The sequence below is a fragment of the Pollicipes pollicipes genome, unplaced genomic scaffold (assembly GCF_011947565.3).
Source record: "Pollicipes pollicipes isolate AB1234 unplaced genomic scaffold, Ppol_2.1 Scaffold_4295;HRSCAF=5057_pilon_pilon_pilon, whole genome shotgun sequence".
Lineage (NCBI taxonomy): Eukaryota > Metazoa > Arthropoda > Thecostraca > Pollicipedomorpha > Pollicipedidae > Pollicipes > Pollicipes pollicipes.
Window position 1 is genome coordinate 24,305,043 of NW_023596461.1, and position 19,857 is coordinate 24,324,899.

Genomic DNA, 19,857 nt, shown 5'->3' on the forward strand with positions numbered 1-19,857 from the left:
TGTTTTGGGTCAGAGTGAAAAACACCTGGCTGGAGGCGTCGGGACATGCCATGGCGTACCGTGCCGCCACTGAGCGCCAACTGTCAACCAACGCGCGCCCGCCGAGTTGGCTTTCGCCTGCAGTTCTTCGAGCACAGGTCAAAAACCAATGTTTGCAGCAGTGCAACATTTTTAACACCTGTTCGTCTATCAATTTGCCATCCCTTTGTGAAAATTTGAGGCTTTTGTCTACTAGTACCAGTGGCCTAGGTGAGGCCAAAGAGGTCAACCTCTAAAACACTTTGACCACACATAACTTTTTGCAGATAATCTGCAATTGCTCCAACTTGCCATGGCAATAGAACATGGTAATACCTACAGTCTGTTTATTTCAGATTATTTCTGAAAATGCAATGTCAGTGACCTGAAGTGAGGTCAATTTGCTATTTTCGTACATGATGCAAATTTGTACGCATTTTGCGTAATTTTGGTTTTTATATGAGATAAAGCGTACTAGCTCACTTACACAACTATCATATTAGTACAGAGCAAACGGCGTTGGGCCAGGTTATGACCCACCTCTATGGGTGCGTTCTGCAAAACACATGCTGAACTCAAAATAGACAGTTTTAATAGGTAAGTGTGAGTGCAGAATTCGAATACTTCACTGAAAATATGTCGGGATATCATTCTAATACATAATGAGCTTGCAATAGGTCACGTGATGACATGCAAGGTCATGTGATGTCACCTAAGGCCAATGACCTTTGTTACCATTTGTGGAGAGGCTAGATGAGAGAATGTGACGCGTATGACCACCTTCTCATTGTATTTGTAAAGCTAAGGACGCATAATTTCATATTACAACGTGCCCGTTCTTCGTTTGCTACAAATACATTACCAAACGTCGAAGGGACTATGCATAATGTAGACAACAGCTATGCAATCTTGAGTGCCTGTAGATGTACAGCACACTTCTCCTGACTACAGAAGGACACTGCACTGGCCACATAGACCCGGTTAGCACTTAATTTTTTCATTTGGATGGCTTGAAAATTGATGTAAGTTGACCTTAGATGACTTCTAGGTAAGCCAAAAGTAATATTTTTGTGTCTGGAGTACTTTTTTCCTACAGCTGCACCTAAATAATAAACTTAGCAAGAAGCACATTGTGAGAAAGCGTCTTTGTTTTAGGCTACTGTTAGGTCAAATTTTAACGGTGACCTGATCTGACCTTACCCTACTGGGCGAACAGAGATTGTTGGAATTATTCCGCACAGTCTTAACGCTTATTTTCGTGCCCTCAATTTCCGCCGTGACGTGGTAACATAGGTTCCAATGGCATCCATCGGAACGGCGATCTTTTTTACCTTTCGTGACCTCTGGTGACCCCCACATTTGACCTATAGGCAATCATTTTGCGGGCACTTTTCATGATTTGACAAGACGTTTAAGCGGTATTTTTGTTTTTCTCATATCGTGTCTGGATGTTGGAGATCCCGGGGAAGCCAAGGTCCCCTTCCCGGCCGGGCGCGGGTGTCTCAAACCCGGGCCAGGGGCAGGCTAACAAGGCTTTGTGGAGAAAAAGCCATGTGAGGCTTATTGTGATCAGGGGCTCATGGTTCAACCGCAGCAAACATGTCTTCCGTACCATGTTGTGCAGTAATCACGAGGACAGCTACTCGTAAGTTCAGCCGAGATCCTGGTACTGAGAAGTGAGAGGGAGCGGCGTTACATCAAGGACAAAAACAAGCACGGGAGCTCCGCTCCAATGCTGCTACACCACTGGGTCTATTGACGGGAGGCTCCCTCCTTTCCTGAAGCATGATCAGGGCGAGTCGCGGACATTCCTCGTCAGGCTCATGGAGGTATTAAGGCTTTCCTCTCCCACCATCCGGTCCGCCGACCGGGCGCTGGAAAAGGTAGCAGCCCGGCGGCCTCTCGGACCGCGCGCTGCTTTTGGCGGCGTGCTGGATATTTCAGGCGGCGGACGGATGTCATGGGACTGAGTTGAGGAGGCTGAGACTGAGGCTGAGGCATGGATCCAGGGCGGTTGCCTGACAGTCACCATTCTCGGAAATTTATGGCCATATACACAAGCACTCAATAGCAGATTCATGCCAGTAAATTCAATGCGCAGGTGCGATAGGGTCGTAAAGTATGCAAACACGCTCCCAACATTACCTTTTTCAAAATTTGTTGAATGCTACTGTATGTGTCAAGGGATATCGGCCCTTGTAATTCTTAACATGTTTGACACTGGGACCAAAAAGTTTTGAAGGTTAGCATGGACCGAACAATTCGACAGGACGCTTTTAAAGTCAGTCGCGGTACATCTAGGTATCTTTTTAAGGGCAGAAACTCGCTTAACTACATCAAATGAAATTTCTCCGAGACTCGCAGCGCTCCCCAAGAATCTGAACGTTGCTAACATCGACAGCTAGATCCAAAATGTTGCAAGGCGCTGGAAATGACGTTTCCGTTGCACTGTAAGGCATGCAGCTCTGGCATGCCCGGATTGCAAACAATGATTTTACGACACGTTTTGCAGCTACAGGCCATCATCGCGGGCGCATTGTCCAGATCTGTCGGCCATCCCGAGCTGAGGCCAGAATTTGCACTCTCCGCTCTCTGCTAACCGCCATCGATCTCGGGACACGCAATGACCATATTCCATGGCATAGTTCGATGGTCTCCGTTCAGCCCTCGAGCTGTGTTCGTTCAACAGTTAGTGCTGCAAAGAGCTTTAGTGATCAATGATTAACAGCATGGGAGGGATAGCAGCCAAATGCTGTCCGAAGTTTTCGTTTAGCATCAATCGCGACTTCGCAAATGCATAGGCGTTATCTTCATTATTGTCTATCGCTCTCAGCAATCTTAGTCCGCTGTCGCTTTCCCCATTGTCGCCTGTCAGGTGGCTCTGCAACACGTGTGCGACCACTGGGTGGTCCGCGTCGCGCGAAACCTGACCTGGGCGGCGACGCGGCGCACGCCAGCGCGGGCGGCTGACCCGCGCAGGATGGGCCGGTGACTGACCTGCGCAGAACGGACGCGCAGGTCGGAGCTGTCGTCGTCCGGTGACGTGGCGCCCAGGTCACACACGTCCGGCAGAGACCGGAAGCCCTCCGTTTCCGGTAGCTCTTCGTAGCTCATGTCCCGGAGCAGCGCTGAAAGTGGACGGGTGACGTCACTGAGCCGGTGCGAGGGTTCGGGTCGGACGGACGGACTGTGCACTCCTGTTCAGACTTAGCAGGCCCCGCTCGCCGTCGGCCAATGCCCCCCCCCCCCCCTTCCCAGGACGGGTGAAGGTCCCCCTCACTAGCCCTTAACCGGTGCCGTCCCAGCATCGGGCAGCAAAACTGGGGCACCGAGCAGGGATAGAAGCTTCACCCCGCCCCGAACGGGCCGCCCGGACCGCCGCGGGTCGCGCTGGCGTGGGCGTGGGCGGGGGCGTGGGTGAGGGTCCTCGACCCACTGATCCGACGGGTGCCGCCGGGGGCCCTCCGCCGGCGGCTGCCCGCTGACGGACTGCATTACTTGTATAATCAGCGTGCTAACTGTGCTTTGTTTCGGGTTGAGTTACGGCCGGTTAACAGTGCAACTTCCGGCAGATGAATATTCATAGACCTTCGGCCGCCACAGCGCTAAGGCATAGCGTGCACACTGGGGTACTAGGTACGTCAGATAACCAGACACTTTTTCACGTTCAAATGCACATGCTTTTTATCCGTGTGCTGAACAGGAAAGCCAGGAGTTTATAGTCAATGTCATTTGCTATCTGTGGGTACCTTTCAACGTGGTCGCACATGCAGTGTGAGAACAAGTGCGCACACTTAGTGAAGATAATAAATACCATGAATATATCGGAAATGATATCCACAAAATATCACCATGAACATGCCAACCTGCATATGCATGTCTCGAAGAGGAAACTGCTTCGAAAACAGATGCCGTAATCAGCTACTGATCCTGGTACCAGTTACTGATGCCGTGACACACATATCTGATAAGGTGTGTTAATATGTATTCATTGTAAAGCAATAAATGATCTTAAGCATGTCAATGACCATGTTTGTAAAAGAAACACGAGAAAGCCGAAAACGGACAGTATTTGTTTAATGCTGTTTGAACAGTTTTGTCCATTTTTTGGCTAATTCAGCTTTGAGTAAAAAAAAATCACTGGTACGTTAGAAAGCTTTCTTTACTTTCCACACATATCAGCAATAGCATGTATTTATTACTTTCAAAACAAACTTTGGAATCACCTCTGTGCCACATTCCTTAATATGCAGTTACAGTACCTATCGACATATGGCCTTTAAGAAACGGTGTAGTATTGCCAAGAGACCGTCTATAATTAGGCTGCGTTTGAAGGGAGGGAGGGGAAGGGTGAGGGTAATGGAGGGCTACAGAAGAGTAACAAGCGATGGCGGGGAGGCTTTGGGCAACGTAATATTACGCTCACGTGAGGCTGCAAATCATGTCCATATCTTTAACAACAAGTTAAAACTTAAACGCCGAATAATGCTGTCTTCCTCCGAGTACAAGGAACGCGCCCCTTAGCTATTTCACATCTCTAGTTCAACTTATTTCAGGGGAAAAAGGACATTACTTTTTTGAGACGTTAGGCTTAAGACAGTGAAAACAGGGGGGGGGGGGGCGCAAGGCGTAACCAGCATACAACCAGGGAAAAGAGGGTTGAAAAATGGACGAAGACGCTAAACGTATTTATAGACGCCCCTCCGCATATAGGTTTTGCGCCCATAAACGTTAACTCATTAACACAGCTGGCTGAGCTGCGGTAATATATGAGTCCGCCTCATAGTCCACAACAGTAGCAAATTGCTAACTGTTGTCTCCTCGGCTCAGTTCATAAAGTATCGCATAAAGTACTAGGCTGACAAACCACATTCGCGTCCAGAAACAGAATCAATTGCTTGACTAGTCAAAGATGGTCAACTGGTAGCCGACCTCGAGGGGTTACGCTGTTCGTAGTGGGTGTGTCCCGGTGTGGCGTGACACGAACGAGATTATTTCGTACCACATAGCAACACACGGAGGGAAATTAATGAGATAATAAGGCCATCGGATTCGTGACAAGCTATGCGTGGCAAGGTTTCTGACCTCAACCTCAAAACCACCCATGTAAAAACATTTCATCAACTTTTGAACAGGCATCAAACCGGCATTACAACAAAACGGACACTGTTTATTAGCAAAACGGCAATTGAAAACCAAACTAATGGCACTAGCAATGACCGGAGCATACTTAATAGCTAGGCAGACATGAATATGCTTAAGCAAGAAAATGTCGGCCCCCACCCGCTTGATTCTGGGTGCGCCGGTGCCTGCTGCGCTCTGGCGCCGCCGGCGTCACGTGCGGCCGAGCGGGGTCGCTGGGCACGCTCGTGACTGCAGCGGACCGAGCGTCACACGTCCAGGCCACCGCTCCGTCCGCGCCCCCCGCCTGGACGTGGCCCTGCTGCACGCCGCGGGAGGAGCCGGACGGCGACGCCGCGCCGGACTGGGGACGGCGTTCGGACACCCGGCCACGACCCGAGCTCGACCCGAGCCGAGCTCGGCCAGACCTGAGCTCGGCCCGACCCGAACTCTTCCCGGCCCGAGCTCGTACCGACTCGAGCTCGACCCGAGCCGAGCCCGGCCAGACCTGAGCTCGGCCCGACCCGAACTCTTCCCGACCCGAGCTCGACCCGAGCCGAGCCCGGCCAGACCTGAACTCGGCCCGACCCGAACTCTTCCCGACCCGAGCTTGGTCCGACACGAGCTCGTGCCGACCCGAGCTCGACCCGAGCCGAGCCCGGCCAGACCTGAACTCCGCCCGACCCGAACTCTTCCCGACCCGAGCTTGGTCCGACCCGAGCTCGGCCCGAGCCGAGCCCGGCCAGACCTGAACTCCGCCCGACCCGAACTCGGCCCGATCCGAGCTCGTCCCGACCCGAGCTCAGCCCGAGCCGAACGGGGGACTCGACCCAAGAAGCCTGAGTAGCTCAGTGAGCGTGGGCAGTTACCAGTAAGTAGCGGATGTGTGCGTGTGTGTGTGACCTTCGGAGTGCGCCCGGCCTCAGTCGTTCCTGGACGCCTGCTGAAAATTTGTTCAGCGGCTTCGGAGCGGAATGTTATCATGATCATTGGTGGCAGGGGCTTCTCACGGGACCCAGAGTGCTCTGGCATGCGATCGGCGGTACAGCGCATTGTGGGATGCCATTTAAGTCTTTAACGATCCACAAAGAGACGTTGAGCGATATATGTCTTGTGCAATGTAAGGACGAGCAATACGGTCTGTATGGCATTCTAAAAATGCGCTGCATCAAACAAGCCGCAGAGGTGCACAACGTCTGCTGATGACAGCAAGGGAAGTAAGAGCACGCCACCGCCACACTGATATGCATGTTTTCCTCTTCACAGATTCGAAACGTTGGAGTTTTCGACTGAAAGCAAGAGCAGCATAAAACAGCTCCTGCTTAATCGCAGGGTCCTGGCATTATGGATATATTGATAGCCAAGCGCTTAGCGCGTACCGTATATGGTCCGGCATCAACTCGCTGTTTCGGAGCCATCGCCAGCTCTGTGACACGACTGGGGCAAGCGTTTCAGGTTTTTTTAGGCCATTAGAAGCGGCCTACTCAGAAAAAACGATTACGTAACAGGCCGCGCATCGTTGACTACCAGCCGCACAGGGCTTGGCTCGGGGTACAGCAGGTGCGTACTGAGGCGGCCCCCGAGCGTGCCTCTGCCAGCACGCATTCGCGGCCGTCCGCCGTTGCGGCGTCCTCGCACGCGCGCCAGGCGGCCGCGCGGCCGGCGCGCGGGCCCGGGTCAAAATCAGCTCTGCTCAGCAGGGGCGTGACCGAGCCGCTCGTCACGCGACACGGTCCGAGGAGTCGGCCAGGCCGCAGCCGGCAGCACCAGCCGCGCTCGCCGCCGCCGCGGCCCGCTCCCCCCCCCCCCCCCCCGCCCCCTCCGGTCAGCTGCCACCAGACGTCAGCACGGCCGGCGCCGGGCGCGAGCGTGCTTCGGCGAAGTCCGGGCGCAGAAGCAGGGAGGAGGAAACGAGCAGGCGCCGAAGGTGGCGCACTATGCCTGGGGATGACGCAATGCAACCAAAACAATGCGGGAGAGAGCCAAAGCTGGTCACTGGAGCGAAACCTGGGCTCGACGTCGCTTCCAGGAACTCAGGGGCTGAGTTCAACTCGGCCGGCCAACATTCAAGATGCATGCATTATGGATTGAATGGTGCGCCGGGGCGATTCTATCGGTGGGGGGGGGGGGGGGGGGAGGGGAGGGTAGAAATATCCCATTAGTCATTAGATTTGGCAGTATCTAAGTCCTGACTACGATGCACTCTGACAAATCTCCGGCGACGGGCAGAGCTTGCAAGTTCTTATTTTGAAAATGAAAAAGCATAAAAAAGCATACGATCTTTGCATGAGCATAACAAGAAATATTGAAGGCCAACAGCTTCTTAAAGCAAGTCACTAGGTTAAGAATGTGGACATGGAGTTGCGCCAAATCGTTTATTTCGTGCGAACGTTCACGAACCAAGTTAATGCGTTATAAAATTTGTCTGACCCGTATGTATTTTGTCTGTATTTTAGCTTTCAAGCAATTGATACGCAAAGCAATACCTCATTTCAGTTTTTGGCGACCAAACGGGCCAAAAATCTGAAACTGGCACTGAGCGTTCCATGGAAGCTTTCTTATTGCCAATATATGGAGAATTAATTTGTCCAAGGTCATCTAAGTTCAAAAAGACTGCTTCTTTTTTGCAAAAATCAACGTGGATTGGATATTGACCTATTCAACACAACTAGCACAAAAGCTGAGACAGAAAAGAGCTAACATGATTGCAAATATCGATCTGAATATGAATCGGTTGCCGACTTGACGAACGTATGTCGAATGGTCTCCTCTCGACAAAATTTTAGATCCGTTCCTGCGTCAGAAGCACGTCTGGGTCAGCCTCCGCCTATACTCGTTCCTCCCACGTGGTGTGTTGGGTGGCGATTTGAGGGGAAACATAGCTATCAAGAATAATAAGTTCAATGTAAACAAAACAGCGCGTTGATTATTCGTCGCGAACACTGTGACACTTTTAATGCGAACGTGCAAAGTAACAACTTCTATCAAACTAGGTGTTGCCTCAATCTTAGTAAAAAAGGCATTCCCATGTGTAAGACAAAATGAGGCAAAACAAAAAAAAAACAGCAATAATTGCTGCACATTTCGTTACGAAAAGCACAGGGTTTTTTACCAAGACTTTCTTGTGAGAAAATAACTCGATTTTGTTTTGTCAATTTGTTTTAGGTTTGGGGGGGGGCAGGCGCCCCTCCTGGTGTCTCCTGTTCCCTTACCTATGACCAAGGCTGACCATGTTTGGCTAGGTCAGTGGGAAACATAATATTGCTCTAATTCGGCACTAAGTTTGGATTACGCTTGATTTTAGGGTTCTAGCTTATAAAAAGATGTGAATTTTATTATATCATGCTGAGTATGTTCCAGCAGCCAGGATTTACTATGGACGAATGGGAAAGGCATCCAGCCAAAAAAATACAATGTAGTCTAACTATGGTGATGTTTGAGCTGTACATGAACCTTTTCACTGAAAATAGTATAGATAGATCACTATTCGTGGCGTGCTAATCACGTTACCCTTGCATAAGTCAGCTCTGATGCCCTAGTTATTTGAATATCTGCTGAATGTACAATGTCCCCCCTGGCGTATTTTAGGCACAGGACAGAATCTTACTTGCTTTAGTCTCTCCGCCCCTCCTCATCAAATTTCAGGACTAAATTGGCAAGGCCTGGGGATAGTCAAGCTTTTAATTCTACCGAGGAGTCGTTTTAGCTGTTTGATACCGGCTAGGGTTTCCCTCCAACTCGGCTTGCGAAACCACACCGGCTGCATCTATACAGAAACGATGCCAAAAACGGGCACCGGCTTGCCGGCACCCGGCGTCAAATCCGTACCGGCAGTCCTAGACAGGCAATGGGGATAGCAAAGTCGGCACATTGCCAGCGTAGAAGAATTTGTGTTTGCATTACGTGATGCACTGAAAGCCGATACCGTGTTGGTACTAACGCAACCTCGCCGGTGCCAGGCCGAGCTTATACATCTAGGGTAAGGTTTCTTGAGGTGTTCTGACCCCTCTCCAGCAGCCTCTACAAGCTGGGAGATGCGCACCAGCATACCAGCAGCTGGTACTAAATACGTACCACCGTAAGTGTGTGTGTGTGTGTGTGTGTGTGTGTGTGTGTGTGTGTGTGTGTGTGTGTGTGTGTGTGTGTGTGTGTGTGTGTGTGTGTGTGTGTGTGTGTGTGTGTGTGTGTGTGTGTGTGTGTGTGTGTGTGTGTGTGTGTGTGTGTGTGTGTGTGTGTGTGTGTGTGTGTGTGTGTGTGTGTGTGTGTATGTTTGTGTGTGTGTGTGTGTGTGGGTGTTTGTGTGTATAAAACATATTCCAGACCGACGTCCGGGCTGACGAGGCCTGCACGTAAACTGACGGCATTAGAAGTTGTCATGCGTTGGAAACCTACAATGAAAGCCAGTACATTGCCGGTACCAGACAGCTGGTTGTTACTGATGCAAAACCAGTGCCCCCTCATCTGTGCTGATCCCGGTGTGGAGGCCGGCACCACGCTTTTGAGAGATCTTCTGCAGTGCTACCGAATGGTGTCAGGTACGTACGTGCCATCCCCAATGGGAGCGCACCGCTGGCAGTGTCTGTTACCATTGATGCCACTAATACCATAAATACGATGATAACATCAATAGCGCATTCGTGATTTCGAAAAGTGTGTTATTGAAATACTTACTTTGATTATGAACTACTCTATAAATTTTCATTAAATCATCTGGACTTCTGATGTGTGTTATTCACGATTATTTTAACACCATTGCGCAAAACTCTTAAAAGTTATGAAAGACTGAGGAATCTACATGACTGCACTGCATTGATTTTAGGGCGGGGTTAGTTAGTACACGTACCAACTTGCCCACAAAAGAAGTTCCAGCCTGCCTGCTCACCTCTGTCATCGCTGATGTCTCAACAAATCTGTGTTCGCCCCAGCAGAAAGACACTACAGTAATTAAAGTTTCGTCGAAACCAGTGTTGTGGCTAGAACGCCGCGTGGGAAAGCGTGAAATGACAGCAACGGCGCCTTTTTGGCACCTAGTCTTGAATCATAACTTTGAAATCACCTTGTGTATGATTGCTCTTTTCGCCGAGGCCGCCACAGGCTGCTACTTACAATTCCGTAAGTTATTCAAAAAGTTATTTGTCATCCGTCGTGACAACAGCTGCCACGTCTTTTACGACCAACGATCTTGTATTGCTCTAGGTGTGATCAGCCACGAATTTCCCACATGTAGCGTGAAAGATTTGAAATTGTTGTAAATACTTTAGAACCAGGAGCGCACACGAAGACGCACATATGTGACGTTTGTGTTCCTACGATGATGATGATAATGGTGATGATGGTGGTGGAGATTTGCGCAATGATCCATGCGGAAGATGATGTAGGCATGCGTTACGCAGCAAATTAACATAATCTGATAAATGGTAGAGCTGATCAAAAACAAACTCTATAATCATGTCAAATAAGGCCTTAAACCAAACAAATTTGATCACACACTAGGTCGGGAGAGGCTACTCGGTTTCAGGGTGTTCAGGTTCGGGTAGTCTATTCTGGATGCAGTGTCATAGGTAACCCATTCGCAGCTGGGCGTTCGTGGCTCCGTGGCATGGACACGAGGTGCTGGACCCCCAGTCCAGTGACATGGGTTGCGAATTCCTGGGTAGGGATTTTATTTGCCAAGCCGGCAGCTAGCCGGAGCGGCGGCGGTGCCACGGTGTGGGGTGGCCGTGCCGGGTATTGTACGGCGTGCAAAAATCCTGCCTAGCAGGCAGGCCGTAAGCAAAATTACCGGATGAACTGTTCAGGCTGTTTTGGATGGTACTTTCAGAACACACGTAACAAGCTCCACTTAGTAAGTGTTTCAACAAAAAATCGTCCATGCAAACTGTAGCGTCGCGTCCCGTACGCCCTCGCGTCTGACGAGGCGGTTCGTGGTGGGCCGCGGCAGTTGACCTTGCCGGGGTCACGGGGTCATAGCCTGCGGCGCCACACGAACGGAGACGCCGGGCGGGCACGGTGCGGGGGACAAAGGAGTCTGGACTGGGGACGCGTGCGGAGAGCGGCTGATCGGCTTTGAGTTTTATTCGTGAAGGCAATGCAAGTTTTATTACCAATAGACTACGCGGAGTCAGAATGATGGAGAGAGGTGAAACACTACACAAACCGGTTGAGATAATGTTTTTATATCCCATTTAGGAGGGGTGGATTAGTGAGGGGAGATGATTCCTCGGTAGCACGGGGCACCCAAGCCGCGCTGCGCGGATATCAGTGGTACAAACGACGCGCTTCAATAAAAAAGAGCAGGCTTTTAATGCAACGCTGCAACCGAAGTCTGGCCAGGCACTGATCAAAACGCTTGGATTGGTGACTTGATACACACAATGCTAGAGCTGATTTCTGCGTGCCGCAACGACAAAAACAGATCAACCAGCGGAGGACAAGATTTATTGTTAAAACATATGCCAATAAATGGATTTTCCCGGCGCTCTTTGTTTCGGCCGCCCGAGGACGAGGAGCCAGATCTCGAGCGCATGCGCAACTTTAATGCTGTATACATCAGTTCGAAATCGCCGGAACTATTTCGGTCTCGCGACTTGCTCTGTAACCCAGATAGCCGCCGTTTTCCTGACGGTCCAGACGTAGGATGGCAACAATGTATCTCAAATGTGGCCCCTGCTGAATCATCGAATGGCGGTGTCGCCATTACGGGATATAGTGCGCATACACACTGCACCGTGTGGTATGTACATCACCCAGTGCAATACCAACAGTGCAGTCTGTAGTGTCTACAGTCGATGGCCATTCAGTTCGCTGCCGCGGGCTGAAACTTGGGACCACCATAGTCGCCATCTAACTCACGCGTCGTAATCTAGAGGGCCCAGCTAACTACTGACATAATTACGGGGCTACCGCAAGGGACGCTTCCCATCGCTGCTAGTGGGTGATAAAACGAGACCCGGGCACGGCCTGTAAAAACAGGAAAATTGGTACACTACGAACTGTGTCCTGCCGTGTGGGATGAACTGGGAGCTGTGGCGGTTCGTCGAGCGTACTTGACCATGGACTAGGAGGGCATGTTAGCCGGAAAAGGCGATCGTGGCCGAAACGACGGTCGCAACGTCCTGGGCCCACACATGACTACGATGAGGCAGGCCCGAACAGAGGCTTCTCCTGACAAAACGGGGCTTGTGGACACGACGTGTGAGTAAGCAAGCGGTCGCTGCTCGGAGACGTGATTATGGGGGGGGGGGGGGGGGGGGGGGAAGCGTGGGGACACAGAGTGGGGTGGATTGGGGGAGGAGGTCAGCGAGGTAGGCTGTTGGATCTTTTGTACGTTGGACCCATGACGTCACTCACCGATTCAGCCGAACAACATCAATGTTGAAGCCGGCTGGGTGCCATGGGGACGGCCTGCAGCCCCTCGCCTCGCCCCGACGCACCGAGACGGAGCGTATCCCGCTCGGGAGCCGCCCAGCCGGGTCGAACGACACGTATTAACATGCCCCACCCCGGGGCGATGCCACTCCGGCAGATATACGGTGGCGGCGCGCTCATTACACGCCATTTGGGGCCGTTCCCGGCCGGCTGCCGGCGCGCCCGCCAATTAGGCGCCGCCAATCAGCGGCGAGCGCGCCGCGGCCGCCGCGCCGTTTTCAAGTTCACGGCTCGCGCGCCGCGGGTGTCGAGGTCAGCGCCGCGGCCCGGTCTGCCGCCGGCGGGGCCTCCCTGCGGCCGCCCCTGCCGGCCACCGTGGAAACGCGGCCCCGCTTTGCACGCGGTGAGAACGGGAAGCGCGGCCGCGGTGGCGCCCGGCACGGTTCTTGCGGCTGGCCGTGCGGGGATTAATATGGAGGGCGAGCGGTCGGGTGGACGGGGTGGGGGCGTCGTGAGGGCGGGTTTTCACCGCACGCGGAGCGAGGGAGCCCGACCGGCTGGGGCTCGCGACCGGCGCTTGGAAGGCGGTGCAAGAGACAGGACGGCAGTCACGTGACGGCGGCGCCGGGCTTGTGGCCGGGTCACGTGCCGCGGGGACGCCCCAGTAGGCGGGTCACGTGTCGGCCTGACCTCGGCAGGGGGCGGGAGTGGACAACAGCCGCGGCACAGCGACGGGCAGGAATGCAATGTTAGCGATTTGTTTGCGCCATGTTGTAATGGCGGCAAAACCGACGAGGCCAAGTGCCCCCTCCCCACAAGGCTTCACAGACGGTGTGTCCCTCAGCGGAGCGGGCCAAAGGATCCCACAAGCAGCTTCATCCTCGAACATGTCCGCTGGTGTCCGGCAGCCGGGCTGCCAAATCAGAGCCGGACAGCTGGGCTGCTAAATCAGAGCCCGACAGCTGGGCTGCTAAATCAGAGCCGGACAGCTGGTCCGCAATGAATGGATAACGCTTTCGTGGACCGGAACAGGTCTGTCGTGAAAAGTCTCTGCCTGATTATCTGGACGGAAATCTGCGGATCAGGCGGCGCTATTTTACGTCTAATCCGACCGGTTGGTGTCCTACTCTCTGTCAAACTAGGGTAGCCCGGAGGAGGGGGCCTCACCCAGCGTTAGCAGCGTGTAATCGAGGGATGTCCGTGAAAATGGCCAAAAATACGTTGCGACGTGATTTATAGACACCCCGATGGTACCACACGTCAGTTTGTCGTGGTGCGTCATAAAAAGCCAGAATGAAAATATGCATATACAGTCTTAAGCCACTGCAACACAGCCTTGTATGCAACCAAAGCAGTTAAGCCCAAGGGAGAATTCGCGATTATAAGATATGGGGAAACTACGTGCAGATATGGACAAACCATGGCGCTATACGCTTACAAGGATGACGCGGCTAACTGCAACGTACATGATTTACAAGATCGCGATATGATACCAATCATGGAAGCACAGCATTCGCTCACGAAAGCGAGAAGTTTTTAATCGTTGAAAATTAAGAGCGCGCCGTGTAATTAAATGCATAATGTATGCGACATGGACGATCTTTGTTACTTACACATAGTCACCACAAGTCGGTAATGTCAACTCTGATGACACATCCGACAAATGTGGACGCAAATATGGTGCATACTCGTCACAAGAGAAAAGTAAATCACTTCTATAAGTGCGTAGAGAGCCTGCCAAACATCTTTGAAACGCTTTTTTTGCGGGCGTCATCACGCCAAATAGGACTAATGTCAAACTGTCCAGAGCGTGAGAGCCCGACCATGCTGTTTTCACGATTACGCGCCGCAAAGTAGTCCATTTCCCACATGATTTAACGTGTGTTAACACTTGTGCACAGTTGGGGTTCGGCCAGCGGCTGGCGTCAGCGGCTAGCGTCAGCGGCTAGCGTCAGCGGCCGGCGGTAGCTGGACTCACGCATGCACCGCCTGCCGACGTCGCCGCTGCCGTGGTAGCCGTAGGTGGCGGAGCCCATCAGGGTGGAGGTGGTGTAGTCGGTCTGCCCGGTGGCGTCGTGCGTACCACCAAACATGGCGGCCCTGGCCGGGCCCGCGGCCTGCAACAGACACGCGCCAATGGAGAGGTCAAGGTCACTGCAGACGGATCGAGGTCACTGTCAAGGGGGATGCAAATGATGGCAGGCTAGGTGGGGGCGCAGCCAGCAATGCTGATAAAAACCACGAAATGGGCAGGTGCGAAAGTGGGGATAGCTACACCGATTCGTCTCGCTCTCTGGAGCTCATCATAGCAAGTTTAACAATTATATTTTCTGGTGTCGTTAGGTGAGATGTCGCAATGCGAATCATGAATGCTCTTTTTGAAAAAAAATCACACGACTGAGATAAACGCTCCGGCTTTGGGCCCATAGAAAATAATTTAATCCGTATATGAACACGAATAACTAGTGATCTTTGCTTGGCACTTGGTGAATAATACGACTCCTTGTAAATTTGATGCTGTATCATTCGGCCAGAAAGAAACACATCTTCCATGAAAACGGCATGCATCACCATGATTAAACTTCAATCTATCATTGAGGAATGTCCAAAGGCGGGCACCAAATCATCCTCTTCCGTCGGCTTGTGCACATTTGGTGCCGGCGTATTACAGTTTGTCCTTATTTCGTGAGATTCGTATGAAGCGCTCACATTTCATAAATTATTCGAGGAGTGATAATGTGAACTAAATATCAAGAACTATACATCAGTGAAGACATGACAACCACTTAGCTGGCGTGACTAACTCAGTAATGTTTAAATTACAGTTTGACGCCTTCATTGGACTGCGGGTATAGTTACGCGCACTGCTTCGTTCCACCGATACATACATCCTCTGCAGTGTTCCATTGGGGGGTGTTCCCGACACCAGTACAAGCGGGGCCGCACCGGAACACCAGCATTGTTCAAGACGAACCGCCTGTGTCACTTGCTGTACGTGCCGCATTGTTATAAAGTGAAGTCCCCAATCAGATGCTCGGGATCGCTGTGGTAGTTAGTGCTTTATTGGCGTGGCTTCATTGTCCCGTGCACCTGTGTTATTGCCTGTCGCCTCCTACATCGGCAGCTGAAGGCGGCAGCTGCCCGGCCGGCTCCGGCAGCTGCAGAGTGGACTGGAAATGACATGGGCAGCTGCAGGGTAGACTTGGAGTGACATGAGCAGCTGCAGGGTAGACTTGGAGTGACATGGGCGCCTGCCGGGTGGACTGGGAGTGCCATGGGCAGTTGCAGGGTAGACTGGGAGTGACATGGGCAGCTGCAGGGTGGACTTGGAGTGACATGGGCAGCTGCAGGGTGGATTGGGAGTGACATGGGCAGCTGCAGGCTAGACTGGGAGTGACATGAACAGGTACAAGGGTGGACTTGGAGTGACATGAGCAGCTGCAAGGTAGACTGGGAGTGACATGGACAACTGCAGGGCAGACCGGGAGTGACATGCTGTGCCCAGGCCCGTCTTAAGGTGAGATAACAGTGGCTTGTGCTGGGTGCACCTCAAATATGGTCGGTAGGTTTTCAGCGTGCGACGAAGCGAACAGCTGATAGCCGTTCTGGGAGTCCAGAGACTCGTACAGTGTGGTGGCCGGCCTCTGGATCAGTGCCAGACCTACCTCGCCAGCCAGCGTGCATATTTTCTGGCACTTTGTCAACCATGCCAGTCACCTTAGCGCACAAAAATATACCGATGCACTTCTCGCTGCGATGCTGGCACTACAGGCCTGCACGCTGCCATGATGCGCTCACTGGTATCGCTGAGATCGCTGCCACCGGCGCATCACTTCGAACCCCCGCATCGGCGGCTGAAGTGGTGACGCCCTTGCTAGCCACGGCTTTTGAATTCGAACCCGCTCACATAAGCCGCTTGAGTGCCTATGATTCAGGGGCCAGTCTGGGGGTCGACTGAATTCCACTGAGCCTGCAACTTCATGGCACCCAACCGCCCACGTTAGAATTTGGTGTTCGGTGTTCAGAGGGGCCGGAGCTCCCAGAGGCCACGAGATCCCTGTCGACAAGCGATCCCCAGTATCAACTCAGCGTCTGGGAGCGTCGCCTGCTGGTATCGGGCGTCGGGCAGACGGCAGTGAGCAATGTTTTGCCAAGTCAAACAGCGAGGGTACATGTCATCGTCCACTTGCCCGTCGGTTTTCACGTCATTGCCAACCGTATCCGTCAGTAGACACGTCACTGTCAACTGCCCGTCGGGTACACGTCATTGTCAGCTGTCCATCGGCGTGTTGGTCAGTGTCTGTTATCCCCCGGGGTATATGCCATTGCCAGCTGTCCACCGGGGTACAGGTCAGTGTCCGCTACTACTCGGCGTAAAAATCGTTGCCAGCTGCCCACCGGATACTGGTCATCATCGCTTGCTCTTCTGGGTATAAGTAATTGCCAGCTGCCCGCCGGGTATAGGTCATTATCAACTTCCCACCTGGTACAGGCTAGTGTCATTTGTCCGTCGGAGTACAGGTCAGTGCCAGCTGTCCGTCGGGGTAAAGGTCAATGTCAGCCAGGTATAGGTCAAAGGTCAGTGTCACTTGGTACAGGTTATGTCAGCTGCCCGATATGGGTCAATGGGTCTAATAAAGCTCAACACTGCCGAAAGGTTAGTGTCAGTCTCCCACCTGGTATAGGTTAGTGTCAGCAGCCCATCGGGGTATAGGTCAGTGTTAGCTTTCCACGTGGCATAGGGTAGTGTCAGCTGCCCACCGGGTTATAGGTTAGTGTCAGCTGCCCACCAGGTTATAGGTCAGTGTAGGCTGCCCGTCGGAGTGCAGGTTAGTCTCAGCTCTCGCCGGGAATAGGCCAGTGTCAGTCTCCCACCTGGTATAGGTTAGTGTCAGCAGCCCATCGGGGTATAGGTCAGTGTCAGCTGCCTTTCGGGGTACAGGTCAGTGTCAGCCGTCAGCCAGGACACGTAAAAGTCGTCCTCCGACAGAGCACAGACGTATAAAATATCGGTCAGAGCACATCAACGTCAGCACTTATTTTCGGCCGTGTCGTCCCTTGCCGCCACATGCGCCTTACACCAATGCCACGCTGTTCTCCGTGAGCAACGAGCCGCTTAATGCATCCTGCTGTCCTTGTCTTCTGATCTTTTTTTAGTATGTTTATTTTCGGATGCAAATCCGAGTATTCACAACAGTGCCGACATATCGTTCTGTATGCTATGCCAAAGACGGTAACAGCTGTGACTCACTGCCAGTGCATGTCCTGTCCCCCCCCCCCCCCCCCCCACTCACTGACCGCCGTCCCCACCGTTACCGTCTGTCTATCCCACAATCACGTTATCTGGTCGTCACTGTCCCGCGTCCCATCGTCAATACTCCGGCCCTGTAGCTGGCGCCAGCCGTCCTCCGTCAATTACCTCCGTTCCGCAGTCTCCGTCAGGTGTCCCACCGTCGCTATCACCCGTCCCATGATCGCCGTCCCTTGGACGGTGACTCTGTCCCGCGTGCCGCTGACATGTCCCCAGTATCGTCGTCACTGGCCGCCGGCACACGGTCACTGGCCCCGACCTCACCGCCATTGTCCCTCATCTAACCGATGTCCCCTGTAGCATTGTTGCTCTCACCTGCTCTCCCCTATACTGCCGTCACATTGTCCTATTCCGCTGTCATGGCTCCCTATATCGCAGTCGCTGTCCCTTGTCCCTCACCGCTGACCTGTACCCTCCCACCACGGTACCCATATGCTGTCGTCCCATGTCCCGTCACAGTCTCTGTTCCACCACCACCACTGTCCCGTGTTCCCGTCACTGTCCCTGCCCCACCACCACTGTTCCATGTCCCTGCCACTGCCGCTGTCCCACCGCCACTGTCCCATGCCCCCGCTATTGTCCTTGCCCCACCGCTACTGTCCCGTGGCTTTCGCTGTCCCTGTCTCACAGTCACTGTCCCTGCCCAAAAGTCATTGTCCCATGCCCCTTCACCGTCCCTGTCCCACAGTCACTATCCCTGTCCCACAGTCACCATCTCTGTCCCACAGTCACCGTCCCTGTCCCACAGTCACTGTCCCATGTCCCGTCACTGCCCCTGTCCCACAGTCACTGTCCCTGTCCCATAGCCACTGTCCCCTGTTCCGCTGTTAGCCGGCAGCCGCAGTGCAGGTTCAACGGCACTCTGGCCTGAATACGGCCGTGCACACTGTGGCATCCCGGCTCGGCGGCCGAGCGCTCACGTCCGACAACAGGCGCCAACAGGCGCCTGATCGGCGGCGGCCAGCCTGGCGGCGCCGGCACCCACTCACCCGCTGTCCCGGCGGCGGCGGCGGCTGCGACCGTGCTCCCTCGCCAGACGTCACCCACTCGGCACGCTCAGCACATGCTCGCGCTCGCGGCACTGTCCCGAGCGCTATTGCCACATTTAAAAGGATAGACTGAATGATACAATCGCCGCAGCGCGTCCCGCCCGGCCGCGGCCAACCGGTTCCGCCGCTGCTGCCACCTGCCGGGCCGCGCAGGAACTGGCCGGGCGCCGCGCCGCACCACAGACCGTTCAGGAGCGCTGCGGAGGAGGCACTGGCGGACTCCTCCCACGGGTGAGCGCTTGTAAGCCACGGGTAAAGTCGTGACTTTGAGGAAATATGCATCATAGGCAGTGCAAGGCAGGAGCTGTGGGTCGGACGCCCTGAGAGGAGCGTTGTAGGAATTGGAAGGGGTTTGGCGGTTGTGGGAGAGACCGCAGCCCATTCTGGAACAAATACATTTTGGCCATTTATTGAATATCACTGATGTTAGGGCGATACGCATGTAGAAGCAAATTTAAAAGGGTAAAAGACGATCTGGGGCACTTAGCTTGTTGCTCGTTCCCGTGTTACTGTTCAGAGAACATAAATTGGTAGTTGAACCGCACGGAGGGAATATTTCTTCCGGTCACGACACGGTAATACAGCGGACTAACCACCAGCCAAAAGCAGCGTTATCACTCGGGATTCGACAGGTCCAGTAACTGAGCCAAACCCTGATACGATGAGTACGGTATAACTTCCTAATAGTGACCCCTAAGCGAATACAGAATATGGCTCGACGTGTTTCGTTGCAGGCCACTTTTATGTGACGGCTGGATACTAGCAAGAGACGCCTTCAGCTGCTAGTGTTTCGGCATTATGAATTGGGATTTCTTGAAATGACAACGAACAATCCTCAAGATAGCAAGAGATAAGGGATGCCGAGTGAAGGTGTTATATGTGTAAGCTGTTACAGCGTTGATATCACAAACCTGCGCGACCGGACTACGGCAAAAAGCATGCAGACAGTTCTTTGGGGGAACCGTGTGCTGAGTGCAACATGTCGCATCT

General features: G+C 53.0%; 1 protein-coding gene across 1 annotated transcript; it reads right to left on the reverse strand.

Annotated features, from left to right (window-relative positions):
- Window positions 1-3,015: 3,015 nt before the first annotated feature.
- LOC119097592 (uncharacterized) lies at window positions 3,016-18,940 on the reverse strand (the record flags this gene model as incomplete). The annotated part of the gene is given in 3 exon segments (XM_037220636.1): window positions 3,016-3,146; window positions 14,486-14,624; window positions 18,808-18,940. Coding segments are annotated over 2 exon segments (246 nt in total), but the record flags the coding sequence as incomplete, so codon positions are not given.
- Between the last annotated feature and the right edge of the window lie 917 nt (window positions 18,941-19,857).